The 25,930-nt window shown below is 51.1% G+C and overlaps 1 protein-coding gene across 1 annotated transcript in view; it reads left to right on the top strand.

Annotated features, from left to right (window-relative positions):
- The first annotated feature begins 1,319 nt into the window (after positions 1-1,319).
- Positions 1,320-25,930, top strand: part of LOC120406891 (C-type lectin domain family 4 member F-like) — a 62,622-nt gene continuing 38,011 nt past the window's right edge. The window contains exons 1-4 of the mRNA XM_039542066.1: positions 1,320-1,464; positions 2,300-2,407; positions 3,547-3,668; positions 4,016-4,180. Coding sequence (XP_039398000.1) covers positions 1,320-1,464; positions 2,300-2,407; positions 3,547-3,668; positions 4,016-4,180 — 540 coding nt within the window. The remainder of the gene's footprint in view (positions 1,465-2,299; positions 2,408-3,546; positions 3,669-4,015; positions 4,181-25,930) is intronic.

Raw genomic sequence — 25,930 nt, 5'->3', positions numbered from 1 at the left:
AGACTTCTGGCATTTGTGTACAAACACTTTAAAAACTTGTCCCTGTTTATTAGCCTGCCTTTTTCTGATGTGCCAGATACTTCTTTATGTGACTGTTTATCATCTGATCCGGCCCTTACACTATACTCTTCTGTCCTCTACTCCTGACTATAACCTGGAGATTCTCTATCATCAGACTCTCCCCTAAGAAAAGTTTGTGTCAACAAACATGTGGACAAGGGGGATCCGGTGGACATAGTGTACTTAGATTAGTGTACTTAGTGTACTTAGTGTACTTAGATTTCCAGAAAGCCTTTGACAAGGTCCCTCACCAAAGGCTCTTACGTAAATTAAGCTGTCATGGGATAAAAGGGAAGGTCCTTTCATGGATTGAGAACTGGTTAAAGGACAGGGAACAAAGGGTAGGAATTAATGGTAAATTCTCAGAATGGAGAGGGGTAACTAGTGGTGTTCCCCAAGGGTCAGTCCTAGGACCAATCCTATTCAATATATTCATAAATGATCTGGAGAAAGGGGTAAACAGTGAAGTGGCAAAGTTTGCAGATGATACTAAACTACTCAAGATAGAGACCAAAGCAGATTGTGAAGAACTTCAAAAAGATCTCACAAAACTAAGTGATTGGGCAACAAAATGGCAAATGAAATTTCATGTGGATAAATGTAAAATAATGCACATTGGAAAAAATAACCCCAACTATACATACAACATGATGGGGGCTAATTTAGCTACAACGAGTCAGGAAAAGATCTTGGAGTTATCGTGGATAGTTCTCTGAAGATGTCCACGCAGTGTGCAGAGGCGGTCAAAAAAGCAAACAGGATGTTAGGAATCATTAAAAAGGGGATAGAAAATAAGACTGAGAATATATTATTGCCCTTATATAAATCCATGGTACGCCCACATCTGGAATATTGTGAACAGATGTGGTCTCCTCACCTCAAAAAAGATATTCTAGCACTAGAAAGGTTCAGAAAAGGGCAACTAAAATGATTAGGGGTTTAGAGAGGGTACCTTTTCTCACTTAAAAATACTCCTTTGGGCCTGGACTTCACAAGCCCTAAACGACCCTCTCAAGAAATGCTTAGGCAGGGGGGAAATGCTGCTCCCAGATCTCTCTCACAGGAGGCCGGCCTGGCACTAGAGTCACTCCTGATTTAGGGAGGGTCGCTTTTCACATTCGAGTTCAGCTCGGTTCTGACCTTATTTGGCCTCATTCCGCTGTTGCTGTTAACCACAGTCAGGGACTAGGACGCTGAGCAGGTATCGGATTTGCGGGGTGGAGTTTCCTCAGTCAGTGGCATTTGAGTTGTAACTTTCCATGGATACGTTTCATCTTCTCCTTCAAGGAAACCCTCCAAAGACATCGGTCCCTTGGCGGCACACGGCACGGGGCATCGTCACTGCTGTCCTTCTCCTCCTGGGTCTGGCCCTGGCCACGTCCCTCCTTGCTGTGACGCTTCTATGTAAGTTCAACTGCAGCTCCAAGCCCAACGTTTCTCAACTTCCGTACAGGCCAGCTGGCTCGACAAGGCTGGGGAGGGGAACATATTTCAGCAGAATATCGATCACGTTTCCACTCTGTCCCTCCAAATAAATCTCCTGCTCCAGGGAGTTCGAATGGAGCTGTAAGATCTTGCCCTGCTGGTTTGATACTGGCATAAACTTTCTAAGTCTAACGATGGTCCAGCACTGGCACAGGTCACCTGGGGAGGCTGTGGAATCCCCATCACGGGAGGGTTTTAAGGACAGGTTAGACAACCACCTCTCAGGGATGGGCTGGGTGAACTTCATCCTGCCTGAGCATCACCTCAGGGACTTCAGATCACATGTGGCAGCCCCACATGCTCAACCTGCACCCTGAGGGTCACGCTGGGTCCGTTCCTGACCATATATCACCAGCACGAGCCTCAGCCCCTGGCGTCCTCATGGCACCATTGAAATACCCTATGGAGAGACCGTGGTTCGGGGGCTTGTCTGGGGGCTCAGACTACTGGGTTTAATTCCCTGCCCTGCCAAAGAGTCCCTGCCCTGGAGCCAGCGAACAGAGCTGAAAATAGGGAGCTGGAGTGGAGAGCTCTTGGAGGAGAGGTCGCTGCTCTGTGACATACACCAGGCGAGAGCCCCGAACGGGGCCTTGGCTGTGCCGGTGTCCTTCCTCGGGAGGGAAGCTGTCCAAGATTAAAATAAAAGACGTCATAGAGAACAGCCTCGCGCTCGGAGCATGTTCCTTCTCTGGGCGTGGCTGGTCTCCAGCCGCAGTTCGGTTCAGTCGCTGACCTGCAGACGTGTGATTTCTAGATCTCCGGGCACAGAGCAAGCTGCAAGCGGTTGAAGAAGGGGTGCAGAAGCTCCAAGTCTCTCTGCAGCCTGACGACGCCTCGGACGCGTCAGCAAAGGGATCGGATAGTAAGTCGCAGGACGAGGGTCTTAGGCATCAGGGTCAGCTCCCCTCCCTTGGCCTGGACGCTGAGCACTCTCCGGCCTACAGGGATGGTGGGTGCCTGGCATCCTCCTGCTCCCCTCCATAGACTTCCCTGCCAGGTGGTCCCGTCCCCCTGTCTAAGGAGCTGCTGCTCTGCACCTTCCTCTGCCAGCGGAGGCTCTGTTCCCAGGGACGGGTGGCTGCTCCAGGCTCCCTCCTAGCTCCATTCCTGGCAGTGGCAGGCTGGCTGCATCTGCCCCATGCTCCTGCGCAGGATGCCTAGTGGTCACCATCTTCCGTCCTTTCACTGTTGCTCCCTTCGCTCCATAGTTTTCACCTTGGCCCCTGTATCGTCAGGGTTACATTGGCGGGAAAGACGGATGCAGCTCATGAGACACACAAGGCCGAATTCAGACCCTGGTGTAAGCAGGACGTCAGTGGAGCTGCACTCCTGGGTCTCCATTTGCCCCCCAGGCCCTGAGCCCTCCCTGTGCAGCTCCAATAATTTGGGTACCTGCTACAGTCCCATTGCTGGAGGCAGGGCGCCCCCTTGTGGCCACGTCTCACAACTGTCTGTCTGTCTGGCACAGGGCTGCACATACAAACCCGTCCATGGATCAGGTTATTCAGCGTCCAGTCAGAAAATGGGCCTGAACTAAACCCCGGCACAGAACTCGCCTGAACGCTGGGCTGTTCAAAATCCCGGCCTGGAGCCCGGGGCCAGGGCTCGGGGCCATGGATGTTCTTGCAGCCCCAGCTCTGCCCCATGCTGCAGGGGACCCGCTCATAGCTCACAAGGGGGGAGCAATTGGGAAGAGGTGGCTGGGGAGATTGGGGAGACAGGGCTAGAATTCAGGAGAGCTGGGGTCAATTCCCAGCTCTGCTGCAAACTTCCTGTGTGATCTTGGGCACCTCTCCCTGCACCTCAGTTCCCCTGCAGGAAAATCATCCTTTATTTCTCTCACCTCGGGTCTATTTTGACTGTGAGCTGTTGAGAGCAGGGACTGTCCCCTCCTGTCCGTACAGCGCCTGGCACACAGGGGCCGGCAGGTGCTGCTCTACCACACGTGCTGATAATCAAGTGTTCTGCATTTCCACTGACGTCGCGGTGACTTTCTTCTAGCTCTGCAGCTATTGGATGAAGCGCAGGCAGGAGTCCGGATGCTGAAAGCCCAGCTGGGTAATGTCAGTGCAGCGTATGGAGAAATCCAGATCCGGCTGGACAACGTCAGTGCAGCGCGAGCAGCAGTGCAAGGTCGCTACAGTAAGTACTAGCTGCAGTGCTGGCTGGTGCCGTTTCTGCTGGTGCTGACGATGAACGGAGGATTTCAGGCTCCCAGGCTGACAACGCAGCAACTTTCTCCAGCACCGAGTTCTCTTCCATTGAAAATCACTGGTGGCTGCACCTGGGCCCACACCGTGGTGATCGGTGTGGAGTTAAATTATACCCTAGGCCTCGTTAGCCTAATGGGAGCACCGACTCAGAAGTTCTCTGGCCTTGGGGCAGCTGAAGGGCAAGGGAAATGCAGCACTAGAATCTCTGGGCTCCCTGTGTGTGTCCCTGTGACGTTAGCCCGGGCTTCTCACCTCAGTCTCTGCTCCTAGGTTACCTACTGACAAAGCTCTCCAGGGGCTGGACGTTTTTCAGTGGGAACTTCTATTACCTTTCACATGAAAAAAAGCCGTGGGACGAGGCCGAGCGGTTCTGTGTGTCTCAGGACTCGCACCTGACCTCTGTCTCCTCCCAGGCGGAACAGGTGAGCACAGGAAGCTCCTAGGAGCTTGGATAATGGGTCAGTGCCTTGTTTCATACCAGAAAGAGGTGGAAGGTGGCAGCTGAGGTTGCAAATCTGTGATGTGTCTTGTGGCAAATTATCCCACAAGGGATGCGAAGCCTTGGAACCCGACTCAAGGGTTTCACTCATCAGTTGAAAAGCAGAGATGTGGCAGAGGAACAGAGCCAGGATCTGGACTTCCCAGAGTCTGGGGCGCTGGGGGAGGGGGATTTGGGGTCAGGCTCATTTCTGATTTTCCCTACTTCCCATGTAGCATTTCCTGCAAACCCAATGGCCTTTCCCAGTGAGGACCCCTTTGATCCCTCTCCCCAGGCCTGAGCTCCTGCTGGACAATCTAGAAGCCTGTATCTGGAAGGCTTGTGTGCAAGGGGCCATGCACCTCTCAGAGAATCCTCTCTCCCCACGTGCCCACTGCAGCCCTCACCCCAGGCCTCTGCGGCACGTTCGGAGGAGGAAAATCCCACCCTCCAGCAGGGCCAGACTTTACACTCAGTTCCCTGCTCCGAGCTTTGCCTCCTGCAAGGGCAGGGAGCTGGTGTGAAACAGATGCAGACGCAGACACAGAGCTGCTCCAGGGCTCCCTCAGGGCCTCCCAGCTAGTCACTGTCAGCGTTGGGGGCAGGACACCTCGTCTCCCGCTGCCCAGTGCCCTGCTCACACCACCACACGCCCTTTCCTCTCCCCCAAAATCTGTTCAGCCCAGGCAGCTGCGGCTGCATCCTGCAGCCTCTCTTGGGTGACCTGCACATGCTGCAAACTGTGTTGTGCAGGAGTTTCTCTCCAAGGAGACCAAGGGAGAAGCTCACTGGATTGGACTCACCGACCGGGAGACAGAAGGCAGCTGGCGCTGGGCGGATGGCACAGAATACAGAGCAGACGCAAGCAGGGGGTGAGTAAAGCTTGAGAGACGTGATTATTTATTACACGATTGGTCAAAAGCTCTTTCGGGCAGCGTCTGTGCGGCCCCTGGTGTCTATGCAGCACCTGGCACAGTGGGCCCGATCCTGAGGGAGGCCCCCGGGCGCTGCCACGACGGCAGTGAATCCACTCAGGAATTTCTGCTAATGCCCCTTTGCTTAGAGCATTAACACACTGACCCCCGCTGCCCTCTCTTCCCGTTCCTGCGTTCCCATCCCGGGGGTGTCTGGGACGTGCTGTGCCTCCTGCTCTGGTTCTGGGCACTGAGATCCGAGTTGCTGCTGCTCAGCATTTGGAGCCACACACTGACTTTGGCTCTTTGCTGGCCTGTCAGGCGCAGGGCAGGTGCTACCCCCGGCCGTCAGAAGCCCTTCGTTACCATGGCCACAAGAGCTGTGGAGAACTCTGAGGGGTGGCCGGGGGGTGCATCGCTTCACCGCGTCATTGCTGGGTGTCTTGGTCCCCTGCCAACAACAGAGTCCACAGAGCAGAACTGAGCTCAGGAATTGGCTGTGGTTCTCCACGGAGACATTAACACTCTGATCCGCAGGTTCTGGGCGGAGAATGAGCCAAACAATCATGATCCAGAAAAGGATGGTGGAGAAGACTGTGTTCACACCGAGCCAAGAAAGCGGAATTTGTGGAATGATTACAAGTGCACTGAGCCTTTCCGGTGGATTTGTAAGCAGGCCCATGGATGGGCTGGGCTGTGACATGCAGGTCCCAGCACCTCAGAAAGCGCCTTAATTTCCACGCTATGGAGCATGTTTTCCAGCCACCTGCCGATGAGGAGCCCTGCGCACTGGAGGGGGCCGCATGGGATGTGCATCGCAGGGACGCTTTGTCTTGCTGTGATATTTCTGGCTGTAGCAGCGACAGCTGCCCTTATGCCGCTCAGTGTGGCTGGCTCTGTAATTTGTATGTTTCCAGGTCTGTCACTGAATAAAATCCTTGGATCGTGGAGTTATTGTTTCACAATCACCCAATAAATAATGATTTTCTTGACTTCTGGTAGTCAGACCTGTTCATGATGACAACAGCACCTCCGTTATCAGCCTCTTTGATTATAATGTCAGGATTATTTCTGAGGCTGTCGATGGCATTGCATTCTGCACGACTTAGGTTATGAGGCAAGTGATGTTGTTTTTCCACCATTTCTGCCTGTGCACGTCGGCAGAAGCATTCTATGTATAGGTCCAGACTGTCATTGTGACCCTCAGGATTCTACCATAAGGAGGCTGCCAGACAACTCTCCAATACCAAATTCTACAGGCCACTTCCTCAGATCCCACTGAGGAATATACTAAGAAACTGCATCATCTACTCAGGACACTCCCTACACTAACACCGGAACAAATCAACACACCCTTAGAGCCCTGACCAGGGTTATTCTATCTGCTACCCAGGATCCACAAACCCGGAAATCCTGGACACTCCATCATCTCTGGCACTGTCACTCTTTATATACGGTCTCCCACAGTATTCTTTCCAGCAAGTTAAAGAAGTATGGGCTGGATGAATGGACTATAAGGTGGATAGAAAGATGGCTAGATGGTCGGGCTTAACGAGTAGTGATCAATGGCTCCATGTCTAGCTGGCAGCCGGTTTCAAGTGGAGTGCCCCAGCGGTCGGTCCCAGGGCCAGTTTTGTTCAATATCTTCATTAATGAGCTGGAGGATGGCATGGACTGCACTCTCAGCAAGTTTGCAGATGACACTAAACTTGGAGGAGTGGTAAACGCTGGAGGGTAGGGATAGGATACAGAGGGACCTAGACAAATTAGAGGACTGGGCCAAAAGGAACCTGATGAGGTTCAACAAGGACAAGTGCAGAGTCCTGCACTTAGGACGGAAGAATCCCATGCACTGCTACAGACTAGGGACCGAATGACTAGGAAGCAGTTCTGCAGAAAAGGACCTAGGGGTTACAGTGGACGAGAAGCTGGATATGAGTCAGCAGTGTGCCCTTGTTGCCAAGAAGGCTAATGGCATTTTGGGCTGTAAAAGTAGGAGCATTGCAAGCAGATCGAGGGATGTTATCATTCCCCTCTATTCGACCTTGGTGAGGCCTCATCTGGAGTACTGTGTCCAGTTTTGGGCCCCACACTACAAGGAGGATGTGAAAAAATTGGAAAGAGTCCAGTGGAGGGCAACAAAAATGATTAGGGGTCTGGAGCACATGACTTATGAGAGGCTGAGGGAACTGGGATTGTTTAGTCTGCAAAAGAGAAGGATGAGGGGGGATTTGATAGCTGCTTTCAACTACCTGAAAGGGGGTTCCAAAGGGGATGGCTCTAGACTATCCTCAGTGGTACCCGATAACAGAACAAGGAGTAATGGTCTCAAGTTTCAGTGAGGGAGGTTTAGGTTGGATATTAGGAAAAACATTTTCACTCAGAGAGTGGTGAAGCACCTAGGGAGGTGGTGGAATCTCCTTCCATAGAGGTTTTTAAGGACAGGCTTGACAAAGCCCTGGCTGCGATGATTTAGTTGGGAATTGGTCCTGCTTTGAGCAGGAGGTTGGACTAGATACCTCCTGAGGTCCCTTCCAACCCTGATATTCTATGATTCTAAGTACTGTCCGGATATGTGGACTCTCTACTCAGACCCTATGCCACCAGCACTCCCAGCTATCTCCATGACACCACTGATTTCCTGAGAAAACTACAATGCATCGGTGATCTCCCAGAAAACACCATCCTAGCCACCATGGATGTGGAGGCGCTCTACACAAACATCCCACACACAGATGGAATACAAGCTGTCAGGAACAGTATCCCTGATGATGACACAGCACAACTGGTTGCTGAGCTCTGTGACTTTATCCTCACACACAACTATTTCAAATTTGGTGACAATATATACCTCCAGACCAGTGGCACCACTCTGGGTACCCGCATGGCCCCACAATATGCCAATATTTTTATGGCTGACGTGGAACAAAGCTTCCTCAGCTCCCATCCACTCACGTCCCTTCTCTGCCTATGCTACATTGACGACATCTTCATTATCTGGACCCATGGGAAGGATACTCTGGAAAAATTCCACCAAGATTTCAACAGCTTCCACCCCACCATCAACCTCAGCCTGGACCAATCTACATGGGAGGTCCACTTTCTAGACACCACAGTACAAATAAGTGATGGTCACATTAACACCACCCTATACCGAAAACCTACCGACCGCTATGCCTACCTTCATGCCTCCAGCTTCCACCCCGGGCACACCACACGATCCATTGTAAAATAAACAAGGTTTTCAAAATGTTTAAGAAGCGTCATTTAAAATTAAATTAAAATGCTGATCTTATGCCGCCAGCCTGCTCAGCTCGCTGCCAGCCTGGGGTTCTGTTCATCTAGGCCGGCAGCGGGCTGAGCAGGGCCTGCGTCTGGGACCCCAGACCTTGGGGGTTCAGGGCAGAAGTCTGGGGTAGGGGTGGGGGTTCAGGGATCAAGGCAGAGGGCTGGAGTGTGGGGGGGTGTAGGGCAGAAGGCTGGGTGGGGGGGTCAGGGCAGAGGGATGGGGCTGTGGAGGTGCAGGGCAGAAGGCTGGGGGGGTTCAGGGCAGAGGGATGGGGTGCTTGGCTCGTGGGGGTGCTCCCAGCCCCCTGTCCTGAGTGGCTCACGGCCGGGGGCTGGAAGGGATGTGCCCTGTTCCACCCCCTTCCCCCAGGCTGCGTCCCTACGGAGCTGTGTACACCCTGCCGCTCTTCCCCTTCCCCCTGGCAAGGGCCATCAGCTGAGAAGGTTGGATCCATACTGAGAAGGTTGGATCCATACTGAGAAGGTTGGACAGGCCTGTGACCAGGGCCGATCCGGAGAACAGAAGGGTGTGCTGTCTACCGGGCACTAAAATACGGGATGTGGACCTGAGGTTGAAAAGGATCCTAAAAGGAGCAGGTAAGAACCCGTTGATCATTCTTCATGTAGGAACGAATGACACGGCTAGATTCTCACTGGAGAGAATCAAGGGAGACTATGCCAGGCTGGGTAAGACGCTCAAGGAAATCGAGGCTCAGGTGATCTTCAGTAGGATTCTACCTGTCCCTAGGGAAGGGCGACAAAGGGGTGACAGGATTGTGATGATAAATAGTTGGCTCAGGGAGTGGTGCTATAAGGAGGGCTTTGGGATGTATGGGCACTGGGAGGCTTTCGGGGACAGAGAACTGTTCTCACGGGATGGGCTCCACATGAGTAGGGAAGGAAAAAGACTTCTAGGAGGGAGGCTGACTGATCAAAAGAGCTTTAAACTAGGAATTGAGGGGAGACGGTTGGGAGATGTCCAGTCACTGTCCACGCCAAATTTAAACATTGAGAGGGAGGACAACAGGATAAGAATGGATATAGCCAGAGGGAGGGGTTTGGAGGTAATGAAGAGTGGGGGGATGGATACTAGACCAATAGGTCATACTGGTGGTACTGTGTCCCTACCAAATTGGGTAACAAAGGTGAGAAAAGCCAAACAGCAAAAATTAGGATGTTTGTTCACCAATGCGAGAAGCCTAGGTAACAAAATGGAGGAATTGGAGCTCCTGGTCCGAGAATTGAAACCGGATATCGTAGGAATAACCAAAACATGGTGGAACGGTAGCCATGACTGGAGTACAGGTATGGAAGGGTATGGAAGGGTATGTGCTGTTTAGGAAAGACCGAAACAAAGGTAAAGGTTGGGGAGTAGCATTGTATGTCAATAATGAGGTAAACTGTAATGAAATAACTAGTAATGGAATGGATAATACGGAGTCTGTTTGGGTTGCACTGAAACCAAAGGGGATAAACAACATCCGGAGCAGGCCCTTGTTGAGCTGACACCTGCCCAACCACACGTAAAAACGATAGAATGGCCAGAGTGGGTCAGACCAAAGATCCTGTCTGCTGACAGTGGCCAGTGCCAGGTGCCCCAGAGGGAATGAACAGAACAGGGAATCATCCAGTGATCCAGCCCGTCGCCCATTCCCGGCTTCTAGAAAACAGAATCTAGAGACACCATCCCTCTCCATCCTGGCTAATAGCCATTGATGGGCCTATCGGCCATGAATTTATCTAGGTCTTTTTTTAACCCTGTTATAGTCTTGGCCTTCACAACATCCTCTGACAAGGAGTTCAACAGACTGACTGTGCTTTGTGTGAAGAAACACTTCCTTTTGCTTGTTTTAAACCTGCTGCCTATTAATTTCACTTGCTGACCCTAGTTCTTGTGTTATGAGAAGGAATAAATAACACTCCCTTATCTACTTTCTCCACCCCAGTCATGATTTTATAGATCTCAGTTATATCCCCCCCTTAGTTGTCTCTTTTCCAAGCTTAAAAGTCCCAGCCTTATTAATTTTTTCTATTATGGCAGCCGTTCCATATACCTAATCACTTTTCAGAACCTTTTCCAATTCCAATATATCTTTTTTCAGACAGGGCAACCACATCTGCACACAGTATTCAAGATGTGGGCGTACTATGCATTTATACAGAGGCAATATGATATTTTCTGTTTTATTATCTGTCCATTTCTTAATGATTCTGAACATTCTGTTCGGTTTTTTGAAGCCGCTGCACATTGAGTGGATGTTTCCAAAGAACTATCCATAGTGACTCCAAGATCCCTCTCTTGAGTGGATACAGCTAATTCAGACCCCATCGTGTTATAGGTATAGTTGGGATTATGTTTTCCAATGTGCGTTACTTTGCATTTATCAACATTGAATTTCATTTGCCATTTTGTTGCCCAGTCACCCAGCAAAGCACTGAGAGGGGCCCCTTGTGCTGGGAGATTTAGGAAAACAGCCTGGTCCTTATCTCAGCACTTCCAGCTCCATTTGCTCCTTGTCCTTGGAGGAACAGGTTCCCTCCCCATCCCCGAGCCCTGGGGAAAACCCTTCTCTGCTAACACAGCTACATCTCCCTGCCCCTGCTCACGGTTAGACGCGTGTGCTCGGGCAGGGAAGGGGCAGAGGGTAAGGAAAGGAGGTGTCACTGTGAAATGGGGGGATGAGAGGGAGCTGGTCCCCAGAGATGGGGGCTGTGAGGATTCGACCCTGGTGATCTCCTCCTGGGAGAGGCTGATGGTGGCAGTGAGCTGGGGAGGGGGAGCCTGGCTGGCTTTTATGGCCAGCCCATGGCACTGCGCTGCCCGGCAGGAGGCTGGGATGCTGGGCAGGGACTCCCATCTCTCCCCCTGTGCCCTTCTCCCATTGGGGACTGGCAGGGGAGAGAACGCACTGGGAAGCACTGACCGAGCACCCTCGCCCACTGCCCGTGGTGCTGTCTGGCCAGCACAAGGCTGAGCTCTGGGTTCGTGGTCAGTGGAGCAAGCGATCGCTGCCCAGGACGCTCATGCAGACACCACAAAGCCGAGGAGAGGCCAGCGGGAGTCCAGGATCTGGTGCAGCCTCTTGTGTTTACCTTTGGGCTGGCGAGCAGCTTCCGTCATCGGCATGTTCTCATAGATATTGTCCCTGGCCATTGTCCTGCCTTCGCGCTGAGCCGAGCCCCTGATCACTGGCCTGTGGGTCCTTTCTGCAGCCTGCTGGGTTAGAGCCTCCCTCTGACAGCAGCCCTGGCCCAGAAATAGAAATGGGAAGTGATGCCTGGTGGTTGGGTGAGAGAAGGAGGCGGAGGGGAGGGGAGAGATAGTTGAATGGGGGAAGGAGGAGAAGGGAGTGGAGGGGGAGGCGGGTAGATGGGGATGGGGAAGGAGGGGAGGAATAGAGGCGAGAGGTGGGCGGATGGGGGAAGGAGGGGACGTGTAGTGGAGAGGTGCTTGGTTGGGGATGGGGAAGGAGGAGGAGGAGGGGAGTGGAGGGGAGAGACGGGTGGATGAGGGAAGGAGGCGTGAGGGAAGAGGAAGACGGCGCTCTGTCGGCAGCGGAGCTGTGGGCGGGATTCAAAGGGCTCTGGGCTGCCTTCTGTGGCAAGGAGTCCACAGCCCTTTAAATCCCCACCGCAGAAGCCGGTGCGGTCCGGCACGGTGTACTGGCTCCAGGTGATGGGTTTGGGACGCTGGCTGGATCAGACATCACGTGATGGTAGCCTGGGGTAGGGGCAGGGCTGCTTGTAAAATGGAGCCTGCTGTCTCACAGAGGGGAGACAAGGGGCTCGGAAAGACATAGGGGGCTGGTGGGAGAGGCCCAGAGTCTTGCAAGGGGCTGGTAGAGCTCCCTCGCTCAGGGAGAGCTGGTGCCTGGTGCCCTGGTAGAAGGGGAAAGGGCAGAAAGAGACCTGTGGAGGATCCAGAGGGGATCCTGGGAGCACCTTCCCCCACACCAGCCAGAGGGAAAGGCCTGGCGGGAACTACCTGCAGTGAGGGCCAGGAGCCAACCCTTAAGGCCTGGTCATCACTGCAGAAGAGGGATGTTAACTCAGAGAATCATAGAACCATCGAGCTAGAAGCGGCCGCAAGGGTCGTCTAGTCTAACCCCTGTCAGGCTGCCAGGTTTGCTGTGTCTAAACCATCCCAGACAGTCAGCGAGCCTTTGAAACCCTCCAGTGAAGGAGGTTCCACAACCTCTCTAGGCATCTGTTCCATTAACCTCCTGTTCTTACAGTGAGGAAGTTTGTCCTGAGATTTAATCTCAATCTGCTGTGCTGTAGTTTGAAACCATCGCCCCTCATCCTGCCATCTGCAGCAAAAGAGAACAACTTTTCCCCATCTTTTTTATGTTAATCTTTCAAGTGTTTGAAATCCAACATCATGTCCCCACTTCGTCTCTTTTCCAAACCAAAATACCCAGTTCCTTCAGTCTTTGCTGAGGCACCTTGCATTGCATTCCATCCCTCTGACCATCTGTGTCCACCTCTGGATACTCTCCAGTTTCTCTACATCCTTTCTATACAGTGGTGACCAGAATTGGACACAGTACTCCAGCGGAGGCCTACCCAGCACTGGGTTGAGCGGTCCTGTCACCTCCTGTGACTTGCATGCGAGGCCTCTGTTAATGCAACCTTGAATTGCTTTTGCTTTTTCTGCAACTGCATCGCATTGCTGGCTCATGTTGAGGTTGGGATCCACCAGAACTCCCCGATCCTTCTCAGCAGTGCTGCTGCCAAACTACTTTCCCCCCATTCTGTATTTGTGTATTTGGTTGTTCTTCCCTATGTGTAGCACCTTACGTTTGTCTTTGTTGAATTTCATGTTGTTGTCTATAGCCCAGTTCTCCAATTTAGCAAGATCCCTCTGAATTTTAGCTTTATCCTCCAAAGTGTTGTAACCCTTCCCTCCTAGCCTTGTGTCACCTGCAGACTCGATCAGTGTGTTCTCCATACCTACAGCCAGGTCAGTACTGAAGATGTTAAACAACACTGGACCTAGACCTTGAGTTAACTAACTTGAGGTAAAATCCGAGTGAAGACAAGGCCTTGTGTAGTTTTCACAGGAGTTGTTAGAAAGTCAAGTTAAAGCCTGTGGAGGAGCCTAACAACTAATGTGAAAAATATGACCTGCCTTGTCTCCATGAGGATTTAGTTTGAGTTAAGGGCAAACCTTTCTCCCCATACAGACGAGGGCATCCGGAGCTTAGGAGCTTAGGGGACTGCTCAGCATGGCGAGAAAGACTTTTAATTAAAATTAGAATCTTTTAGTTAAACCCAAATAACAAAACATGCAACCGAGAGAGTAGGAGACAACTGGGGGATGATAAATCTGAAATTGCTCTGCCTGAAATGAAACCTGCTGGTAAATTAATCCAATTTTCTGATCTGACTGTGCCCCTGAATAACTCAGAAACCTCCTGCCACACAGAGTACAAAGAGAGCCCGAATGCTTTTTCTCTTGAGGTTAACACTAGGCTGGGACGGAACTTGTTTGTAACAGGAAACCCCCCTTTCCTCCACTGAAAATGTTGTTTCTCGTATCAGCTGAAGATGGAAGCTAGCTTAGAAAAACAACCTGATGCAGTAGGGCTTGAATACTGCATGGAGATGTGGTCGCCGCATCTCAAAAAAATGATATATTGGATTTGCAAAAGGTTCAGAAAGGACAAAAAAAATTATTAGGCGTATGGAACGGCTTCCATATGAGGAGAGATTAATAAGACTGGGAGTTTTCAGCTTGGAATAGAAACGGCTAAGGGGAGATATGATTGAGGTCTATAAAATCATGAATGATGTAGAGAAAGTAGATAAGGAAGTGTTGTTTATTACATCTGATAATGCAAGAACTAGGGGTCACCCAATGAAATTAATAGGCAGCAGGTTTAAAACAAATACAAGGAAATAATTCTTCACACAATGCACAGTCACCCGTGGAACTTGTGCCAGAGGATGTTGTGAAGGCAAAGACCATAACAGGGTTCAAAAAAGAATTAGATAAATGAATGGAGGACAAGTCCATCAATGGCTATTAGCCAGGATGGACAGGGATGGTGTCCCTGGCCTCTGTTTGCCAGCAGCTGGGAATGAGCGACAGGGGATGGATCATTTGATGATTCCCTGTTCTGTTCATTCCCTCTGGGGCACCTGGCACTGGCCACTGTCGGCAGACAGGATACTGGGCTATATGGACCTCTGGTCTGACCCAGTAGGGCCATTCTTATGTTCTTAAGCTGGGTTCTGCCATGCTAATCCACACTGGGTTATACCTTCCCCCACAAGCAGCCTCACTCATTTCAAGGGGACCAGCTGCAAATTAAGGTATTTCTCATAGTGAGTAAAAGTGGTAGAATCTCACCCTCTGGCTTGGTCTACACTACGGAGTTAGGTCGACATGGTCCCATGGATGTAAGTGCCCTACTACACTGAGACAATAACTCCCTCTCCACGAGAGGCATAGGGCTCATGTCGGTGTAATCAGGGCAATGCAGTGTCTGTGTAGACACTGAGGGTTACTTACATCGGCTGTTGGGGGTCATTCTTGTCAATTTCACAGACAAGAAAGCTGGGGCGAGTGTGGAGTCCAGCTAGAGCCTGGCTGCACCCTGGGCTCCTGGATCCCGGCTCCCAGCTGGGCTGTGTCTGACCAGCTCCCCACTCCCTGCTCCGAGCGGGGCTGCGCCTTAGGTCCTGACTCCCCGCTCCCAGCCTGTTTGCTGCCCAGGCTCTCCGTGAGCTGGGCTGTGCCCGCCTGGCTCCCGCTTCGAGCCCAGATGTACCAAGGCTCCCAGCTCCCTGGTCGCCACTGGGAGCCTGGCAGCCACCCAGACTCTGGGCATGGAGCTCCCTGCTGGGAGCCTGGGTGGTTGCCGTACTCCTGGTGAGGAGCGGGGAGCTAAGAGCCCAGGGGTCAGCAAGGCTCCCAGTGGAGAGTCAGAAGCCAGGAGCCCAAGGGCAGCTGAGCTGAGCACCCCGACCTTCAGCACCCCACAAAAACATTTCATTTTGGTCAAAAAGCCACTTTTCACTGGAAAAATTTTGCAGTAACAAAAATTTAACCAGCTCTTGCAGAGATGCCAACAAATGAGTTTATTGAGAGAAGTGTTGATAGAGAGAAGACATTGACCGAAATAGAATATCAAATGGATACACACAAATATTTACGCCAGCGTTCTGATTCTGAGTTTCATTCATTCCGAGAACAGAAGGATACCATGTGACCTATTTATCCACTCAAACCTGAGCGACTGAGTTTGAACTTTAACAATGGAACATTCACAGCCATCTGCAAGTGAACAACCTGCAGACAAAGAAATTATTCAGCAAATAGTTTTGAATAAAGAGAATCGTTATTACTGGATCAGGGCCCCATCCAGTTCAGGAAAACATGCGCGACCAGGACAGCACGTAAGTGTAACCCTTCTGCCCCTCTGAGTTGGCAGCAGCAAGGGCCGGGTTCAGTATCCAGGGGTTCCATTTCAATAACACAATGCAAAACTGGCTCGAGCCCTCATCCAGTGACCTGGGACAATTACATACCCCCCCCCAGGCGCCTCTAGGAGGCAATACTTCCCCACTTGCAAGCACGGAGTCTGAGTGTAGCAAAATCCTTTTAATAAAGGAGGGAAACAATGTGGCATCATATTGGGGAAACACCACAAACAGGATTCATAACATAAACCACGAGCAAAAGACCCACCAAGTAAGTTTGGCAATGTCCTTAAGTCCAATCACCCCAAAGTCCAACAACCCAAAAGTCTCTGTCCCTGGTCAGTGCCACCCCAGAGTTCAAAAGTTTATCTGCAGAGTTTTACCCCACCAGCCTGAGTGGAAACAGAGGGGCACACGGGGTGTTAAGGAGCACCTTACGTGGGCCGAGGCTGACTGCCCCACCTCTCCAGGGAGTTCTGCTGCAGCCTTCACCACAACCGTCTCCACTCCACCAGCCGCTCCACTCCTCCAGCTGACCCGTGAGCCACTCCAGCCATCCCCGCAAACCGCTCCGCTCCACTCACTTGTTGTTCTGTGGGCTGCTCCAACCATCCCACAATCTGCTCAGCTCCGCTCCGCTCACTGTTCTGTGGGCCACTCCAACCGTCCTGTGAACCGCTCCACTCGGCTCACTGTGCCATGGGCTGCTCTAACTGTCCTGCAAACTGCTCCACTCTTCCAGCTGCTTAGCAATATATCTTCAGGCTCCCCCACTTTTTAACACAGCACCCAGCTCACTAAGTTTAGCTCTTTTAGTGACTTCAGTTTGTAGCAGAGGAGCCCTAAGACTGGTGCATTATTGACCCAAAGTGAACTCAGTTCAGCAGCTTCTAGCTAGATTTCTAATGGAATCAAAATTAGCTCTAATAGTCTACAGTGGAGAAAAGAGACAGTGTCATTGGTCTGCCAGACCCTCACAGGGGGTCTATACTATCAGCTGCACATAACAGCCCCCAACCTCTCTCAATTCACTGGGTTTTGGAACCCATGTCCCTTGTCTAGCAAGTGCTACTTAGATCATGGTGAGACCCTCTGTCATAAAACAGCTTCATAGTCCTTCATTCACATAATCAGGGTAACAACACTTTATTCCTCCTGCCCCAATAACAGAGAAATTGGGGATCCCACAGCTGTCAAAATGACCATTTTGGGCTGCCATGGACTCATGCTAGGCAGGGTGGGTGTGCCTATGCAAACAAGATCAGCCCCTGAAATTCTTTTTCACACTCGCCATAATTCACCACCAGATGTCAGGGTAGAGCTCATCCTGACTCTGCTTACATGAGCATGAGCTTAACATTAAGATTGCATGCTTAAGTGCTGTCCTGAATGGGGATTCATTTAAACTTCTGCTTAAGGGCTTTCCTAAATCAGGACCTTTATTGGGTACTTGTGATGCAGGCAGCCCAGGTGTCAGCTCAAGCCAAGGTTCCCATGTCTCAGTGGAACACTGACAAATCCATGGCAGGGAGCAGTGTGCCTCACCCGAGTGGTAGTAGTGTTACAATAATGATTAGGTATGTACGAATGTGTTTAGTGTTTAGACTTTACTGAATACTTGTGAGTTGCTGCCTGCGTTAATCTGACATAACATCTGTATCCCGTGTTGTAAGGTGCTATCTGAAGCCTGGTCTACACTAGGCATTTAAATTGGTTTTAGGAGCATAAAACCGATTTAACGCCACAACCGTCCACACTAGGAGGCACCTTATATCGATTTTAATGGCTCTTTAAATCGGTTTCTGTACTCCTGCCCGACGAGAGGAGTAGCGCTAATATCGGTATTAACATATCGGAATAGGGTTAGTGTGGCCGCAATCGACGGTATTGGCCTCCGGGAGCTATCCCACAGTGCACCACTGACCGCTCTGGACAGCATTCTCAACTCGGATGCACTGGCCAGGTAGACAGGAAAAGCCCCGCGAACTTTTGAAATTCATTTCCTGCTTCGACAGCGTGGAGAGCTCATCATCACAGGTGACCACGCACATCAGCACAGTTAACAATGCAGTCTCCTGATAATCGAAAAAGAGCCCCAGCATGGACCGCTCGGGAGGTACTGGATCTGATTGCTATATGGGGAGAGGATTCAGTGCTAACAGAACTGCGTTCCAAAAGACGAAATGAAAAAGTATTTGAAAGAATTTCTAAGGCTATGACGGCTAAAGGCCACAGCAGGGACTCCGTGCAGTGCAGAGTGAAAGTTAAGGAGCTCAGACAAGCCTACCAGAAAACCAAAGAAGCAAACGGAAGGTCCGGGGCAGGTCGAAAAACATGCCGCTTCTATGATGATCTGCATGCAATTTTAGGGGGCTGCGCCACAAGTACCCCACCCCTGACCGTGGATTCCGAGGTGGGGGTTGTAATCTCTGCCATGTCTGAGGATTATGCAGACGGGGAAGATGAAGAGGAAGAAGAAGAGGAACACCTCGCAGAGAGCACAGCACTCCGTGACCCCCAGCAGCCAGGAGCTTTTTATCACCCTGACGGAATTACCCTGCTCCCAGCCCTCACAAGCAACTATTCCAGAGAATGACGCCCTGGAAGGGAGCTCTGGTGAGTGTACCTTTGCAAATAGCAAACAGTGTTTTTTAAGCAAGCCTTTTTTAATGATTGATTTGCCCTGAGGACTTGGGATGCATTCGCAGACAGTATAGTTACTTAGAAAAGTTTGTTAACATGTCCGGGATTGAGAGGAAATCCTCCAGGGACATCTCGATGAAGCGCTCCTGTAGGTACTCCAGAAGCCTTTGCAGAAGGTTTCTGGGCAAGGCATCCTTGTTCCGCCCACCATGGTAGGACACTTTACCATGCCATGCATGTAGCAAGTAATCAGGTATCATTGCGTGGCAAAGCATAGCAGCGTATGGTCCCGGTGACTGCTGGCATTCAAGAAGCATCCGCTCTTTATCTTGTTCTGTTATCCTCAGCAAAGTGATATCGTTCAGGATAACCTGGTTAAAAATCAGGAATTTAAGTATTGGTGGTGGCCTTTTTTCGACTGGGTTCGTGGATTTCAGCAGCTTAAAAATAACACTTTCCTGCACGTTTCGTAGCGGGGGGAGGGGAGGAGTTAAATGCCGATGATCTTTTCTGTTTGGTCACCGGCGAGGCGATCTTCCCAAGCTACCGGACAAGCAGTGGGTGGGGAGGGGGAAGGTTGTTGATTAGCAGGAGCTAGTGTGGTATTAGCCATGCGTTGGGGGAGGGTAAATCACTGAGACAGTGGCTTACCATGGCGCATGCAAGCTGAATCCTGATGCCTGGACCTGTGTCTGAGATCTGTAACCCCAGAGATGCAAGCAGTCACTATTAAGATGAAAATGCGACCTTGTAGGAAATCACATGTGCTATGTAAGGTGAATAGTGCTTTTCACTGTGAAAGAGTATAACCATTGTTCTGTAAAATGTATCTTTCTAAATATTTATCTCCCTCATGCAGCTGCAAATTTTTCAAGCATCCCTCCTCTATCCCAAAGGCTAGCACAGATAAGGCGGAGGAAAAAGAAGACGCGAGATGAGATGTTCTCGGATATTATGGAAGTTACACGCAATGAAAGAGCTCATCTAAATGAGTGGAAGGACGTGGTTTCAAATTACAGGAAAGAGGCCAGTGAACGTGAGGACAGGAGGGATGAACGTGAGGACAGGAGGGACAACCGAGATGAGAGGTGGCGGCAGGAAGACCGGCAGGAAAATCAGCGGTGGCGGCAGGAAGATCAGCGGTGGCGGGATGCAACTCTGGGGCTGCTGCGTGATCAAACTGACATGCTCCGGCGTCTTGTGGAGCTTCAGGAACGGCAGCAGGATCACAGAGTGCCGCTGCAGCCCCTGTATAACCACCTCCCCTCACCATGTTCCTTAGCCTCCTCACCCAGACGTGTAAGAACGCGTGGGGGGAGGCTTCGTGCACCCGCCCACGCCACCCCCGTGGACAGCCCACCCAGAAGGATGCCGTTACTCTGAATTTTTTTTGAATGGCCTTCTCCATCCCTCCTTTCCTCCTCCCAAAGCACACCCTTACTTCTCTCCTCTTTTATAATGAATCAATAAAGAATTCATGCTTTTAAATGAGAGTGACTTTATTTGCATAAGTAAGCTGTACTCGAAGGGGAGGGGAGTTGCTTACAGGGACTGAGTCAATCAAGGGGTTGGGTGTTCATCAACAAACACAGCAGTCACACTGTACCCTGGCCATTGATGAAGCTCGTTTTCAAAGCTTCTCTGATGCGCACCGCTTCCTGGTGTGCTCTTCTAATCTCCCTGGTGTCTGGCTGCGCGTAATCAGCGGCCAGGTGATTTGCCTCAGCCTCCCACCCCGCCATAAAGGTCTCCCTTACTCTCACAGAGATTGTGGAGAATACAGCAAGCAGCAATAACATAGGGGACATTGGTTTGGCTGAGGTCTGAGCGAGTCAGTAATGTGCGCCAGCGCGCTTTAAACGGCCAAATGCACATTCCACCACCATTCTGCACTTGCTCAGCCTGTAATTGAACAGATCCTGACCACTGTCCAGGCTGCCTGTGTATGGCTTCATGAGCCATGGCATCAAGGGGTAGGCTGGGTCCCCCAGGATAACGACAGGCATTTCAACATCCCCAACTGTTATTTTCTGGTCTGGGAAGTAAGTCCCTTGCTGCAGCCGTTTAAACAGAGTAGTGCTTCTGAATACGCGAGCGTCATGAACCCTCCTGGCCATCCCACGTGGATGTTTGTGAAACGTCCCTTGTGATCCACCAGTGCTTGCAGCACCATTGAAAAGTACCCCTTCCGGTTTACGTGCTGGGTGCCCTGGTGCTGCGGTGCCAAGATAGGGATATGGGTTCCATCTATCGCCCCACAGTTAGGGAATCCCATTGCAGCAAAGCCATCCACTATGGCCTGCACGTTTCCCAGAGTCACAACCTTCGTAGCAGCAGCTTTGTGATTGCTTTGGCTACTTGCATCACAGCAGCCCCCACAGTAGATTTTCCAACTCCAAATTGATTCCCAACTGACCGGTAGCTGTCTGGCGTTGCAAGCTTCCACAGGGCTATCGCCACTCGCTTCTCTACTGTGAGGGCTGCTCTCATCTTGGTATTATGGCGTTTCAGGGCAGGGGCAAGCAAGTCACAAAGTTCCATGAAAGTGCCCTTACGCATGCGAAAGTTTCGCAGCCACTGGGAATCGTCCCACACCTGCAACACAAAGCGGTCCCACCAGTCAGTGCTTGTTTCCGGCCCAAAATCGGCGTTCAATGGATAGAATCTGCCCCATTACCATCAGGATCTCCAAAGCGCAGGGGCCCGCGGTTTGAGATAATTCTGTGTCCACGTCCTCATCACTGTCATCGCCGCGCTGCCGTAGCCGCCTCTTACTCGCCTCGGTTCGAAGGTCCTTGTTCAGCATATACTGCACGAGTGTGCGCGTGGTGTTTAAAACATCCACGATTGCGGTATGGAGCTGAGCAGGGTCCATGCTTGCTGTGCTATGGCGTCTGCACGGTTCACCAAGCAAAAAAGGCGCGAAACGGTTGTCTGCCGCTGTCAGGGAGGGAGGGAGGGGTGAGGCTGTACCCAGAACCACCCGTGAAAATGATTTTTGCCCCATCAGGCACTGGGATCTCAACCCGGAAATGCCAAGGGGCGGGGGAGGCTGCGGGAACTATGGGATAGCTACGGGATAGCTACCCACAGTGCAACGCTCCAGAAATCGACGCTAGCCTCGGACCATGGACGCACACCACCGATTTAATGTGTTTAGTGTGGCCGCGCGCACTCGATTTTATAAAATCTGTTTTAGAAAACCGGTTTATGCAAATTCTGAATAGTCCCGTAGTGTAGACGTACCCTGAGTGGTTCTATTGTGAGCCTCTGTGTCCGTGTAAACCACCAGACAGGAGAGGGACATAAATGGGTGGGAAGTGTGGGTCTCCAACGGAAGGTTTTACGTCATTCCTCACAGGAAAGGTCCAGCGACACCAGACTATTGTCAGATGTGAAAGAGGACCAAGACATTGGTAGTTCTGCCCCTTCTCCCAAACACGAGGCGTGCGAGTAGATTCCTTCCATCAGTTGAGATTGCAGCCCAGAGCACGAGGGAAGAGGTGGATAAAAACCCCTAACAAGAAGGAACTGTATCTCCACACTGTGTGGGCTCTGGGGGACAAGGTTTCTAGGCATAAGCTGGAGATTCCCCAATGCTTAGCACGGGTTAGCCCTAAAGGGCATCTAGCGCTTGCTTATCATAGCAGCTTCTATTATTTTTTGAAACTTCAGATTTTAACTCATTTCTGTTTCTATGTGTTTACCTGCTTTATCCTTGTAAATATCTCTCGTTTCCTTTCCCTAGTTAATACATCTGGATTTAGTGTATTACAGGATTGGTTACAAGCGCGGTCTTTGGTGTGAGATCTAAGGTGACCCTCCTGATCCTGGGGTAAGTGACTGGTCCTTTGGCACTGGGCGTACCCTGAATATTGCTGTGATTCTTTGGGACCATCTGTCACGGAGGCAGCTCACCTGGGTGGCGAGACGGATCTGAGCACCCAAGGGACTGGCTGTGACTCCATGTTGAGGCTGTTATGGTGCCTGAGGAGTTTGCACTTGATAATTTGTAGGTGAAATCTACGTCTAGAACTCACAGCCCATTTGGGGTTTGTGCCCGGCTCTCTAATAGCCCGTCCTGAGACGGGTGCCATGCTCCTGGGCCAGCGCAGGAAGCTTTGCAGAACCAGCACCTAGAACGACCCCAGGCCTGGCCCAAACAGCAAAAAGATTTAACAGATCACATTCCTTTAAAATTGATTAAATTATTGGTTGGTTATTGCATGTTGATTTATTTACTTAATTTAATTATGTATTTAATTCATTATCACAATGTATAACTGACTAGCAGAGTCCCCAAATCAGGGATCCGTTGCGCCTCACACACCAAGTGAGCATGACAGGTGGCGGAACGGACGGGGAATGGAAGGACCAGGGCAGTGAAGACAGGATTAATGGCTACAGAGGTAGCTATTGCACCACTCGATCCTTTCTGACGGTGCCATGTCACCTGAAGGATTAGCAGTAAATAGAGAGAGAGAATAAACCCCACTCTTGTGACTGCAGCACAGAGCACTTGAGAAAGCCATGAGCTGTTTGCAAACACCCCATACATAGAACGGGAAGTGAGATTTATCAGATAAATTGTCTGGTGTGAAATACACTTTTGCCAAGAGTCACACCATATTTGCTCCTGTTACTGACACAAATGTGGTGTTTGCTGCTGGGCCCCATGAAGCCGGGGGAGAGTTCGCCGGATTCTCTACTGACTACAGGTGGTCAACATCTTTTGATCAACACTTTTTTTTCCCAGTGAAAACAGGCTTTTCTGTCAACACGCAGTTCCGCAGGGATAGTTTGATTTTTTGACCAAATCAGTTTGGGTTTTCGTTGAAAACAATCTGAAAACAAAACCAAACCACAAATATTCAGTTGCCATCAACTAAAAATATTTCAGTTTTTAGGGGTTTTGTCACAAAAAAATGAGGAAAAATGTAGACAAAGACATTTGTCTTCAGGAACATTTTTAATAGGAATGAAAAAAACATTTCGCTTCACTACTGACTAATGCAGTGTTAGCAGAATTGCCAGCTAAATTCTGATTGCAGAACTGGTATTGCTGGTCATGGAGACACATTGACAAAGAATTCAGCTGATTTTCAGATTCCCAAGTGCAGTTTGTGCCCTGCCAGTTAGAAAAGGAATCAGCTTTTAACTTGCAAAAGGGACCAGCTCGTATTGTGAGTGTGTTGCACGAGTGTCTAGAGGTCACCAGTCAAGACTCAGAGCCCCATTGTGTGGGGTGCTGTACGAACAGAACAATGGTCCTTTCCCAAACTAGCTGACAATGTAAGTGTAGGACAGGAAGCAACAAACACATGGATAAAACTAATACCACAAAGTCACAGGGAGACAGTTATGAGCAATGGCATAAGCACCAGGACTCCAACTGCCCAACCACTGTAAAGTTCTGGAACACGTACGAGAGAGAACAAAGATGAAACCCCAGTGAGCACCATCCCGTTTGTACAGTCAGCTGCTTTTACTGCACAGCCCGACTGCAGGCTCTCTCAGTAGCTGAGATACCGTCAAGATTTTAAGGCGCACACGGAGGAATACCCTGTGTCCGGGAAGGATTATGAAGGTGCCCAGCGGAAATGGAAAATGTAGCTAGATAGATTCAGATGAGAAATACAGCACCAAGGTTTAAACAAGGGCAACTGCCCATTAGAACATCTTACCTAGAGAGGTGGTGGATTCTCCAGCACTTGGAGTCTTAAATCCAGAGTGGGTGGCTCCTTCTAACAGATCTGCTGTAGCTGAACCAGACGTCCTGGGCTGGCTGGAGGATTCGTGTGGGGAAGATCTCTGGCCTGCGCTGTGCAGGAAGTCAGACTGGACCATCAGAACAGTCCTTTCTGGCCTTAAAAATCTCTGAAACCTGGGCAGAAAACAACAGGCCGAGGTTCTTTTGTGGAAATGAAATTAGTCCATTTGGGGAATAATAATCTGTGATGAAGTAGGGGCTTTTCTTGGGGTTTTCTGTGTTTTCCAGTGGTTTGCATGCTCAGGGGCTGGGACTCAGTGTCCCCGGGTGTTACTGGTTTAACGAGGTGAGGGGAGAGGGAGTTTGTTGTTACTGAGGACCGGAGAGGGACTCGGGACCCCGGCCGATGGCCTGGAGGATGGAGACCCCAGTGACTGGTGACCTGGAGACCCAGCTCAGGAGTCACAGCTGGTTCTGGCCAGTGGGAGGACAATGGGCTGTGAAGAGAGGACCCTGGCGACCTGACCAGCTGGGGCCGAGCCTAACAGCCCAGGTAGTCAGATGTGTGAGCAGCATGGACATTGCAGGATCGGCACTGAGCAGGCCGCAGGACTTCCTGGATAGAAATGAGCAAAGCCAGCTTAGTGCGAGTCCATCAGCTCTCAGCAGGAGTTGCAGCGTGGCCAGTTTGTATTTGAATCACACTCTTCATACAGGAACTTTAAACTCACGCAGGTTACTGGCCCTGCTTTTGTTTCCTCAGACATCGTGGGTGATCCTGGAAATGAGCTAAAGGCAAACCCAGTTCTGTTGGCGTGAATAGGGATGATCTGTGTTTAATACAGCAGCAGCCACAGTGGGCTGAGTGCTGCACAGAACCGTAGGCAGCCCCAGGTCCTGCGGGAAGAGCTCACAATCTGGGTCTTCAACTTTCACTTTCTGGGGCTCTGGGCGTATCTCACACAACCAGAATCGCAGTGATGGGATCAGAGCTCCTGGTGTCTATGCAGCACCTGGCACAGTGGGCCCGATCCTGAGGAAGGCCCCCGGGCGCTGCCACGACTGCAGTGAATCCTCTCAGGAATTTCTGCTAATGCCCCTTTGCTTAGAGCAGGAGCCTCAACACGGAGTGTGTGTTCAGTGCCCACTGAGACCCAGGGCCAGAGCCTCCCCTGGGGTAACTCGGCATTGACTTGAATGAACCACAGGGATTTACACCAGCTGAGGGTCTGGCCCCAAGTCGACTCAGTGCAGCCAGGGGAGTCTGGAGTGAGCGGCAGGTTCCCGCTCTCCTTGGGATTGCGCTGCGCTCTCCCCTCGGTCAGGCTGGGCACGGGGAGGCTGTGGGGCTGGGGGCATGACCGGAGCCAGCTGCAGTCGGTGCAGTGACCTCAGGGGGCTGTGGGCGGGGCCCATAAGCAGGGCCAGAGAGAAGTTAATGACTGGCCCCCGCTGCCCTCTCTTCCCGTTCCTGCTTTCCCATCCCGGTGGTGCCTGGGACGTGCTGTGCCACCTGCTCTGGTTCTGGGCACTGAGATCCGAGTTGCTGCTGCTCAGCATTTGGAGCCACACACTGACTTTGGCTCTTTGCTGGCCTGTCAGGCGCAGGGCAGTTGCTACCCCCGGCCGTCAGAAGCCCTTCGTTACCATGGCCACAAGAGCTGTGGAGAACTCTGAGGGGTGGCCGGGCGGTGCATCACTTCACCGCGTC

The sequence above is a fragment of the Mauremys reevesii genome, linkage group 5, assembly GCF_016161935.1.
Source record: "Mauremys reevesii isolate NIE-2019 linkage group 5, ASM1616193v1, whole genome shotgun sequence".
Taxonomy (NCBI): Eukaryota; Metazoa; Chordata; order Testudines; family Geoemydidae; genus Mauremys; species Mauremys reevesii.
The sequence above is the reverse complement of the archived record's forward strand: the minus strand, read 5'-3'. Positions and strand labels throughout refer to the sequence as shown.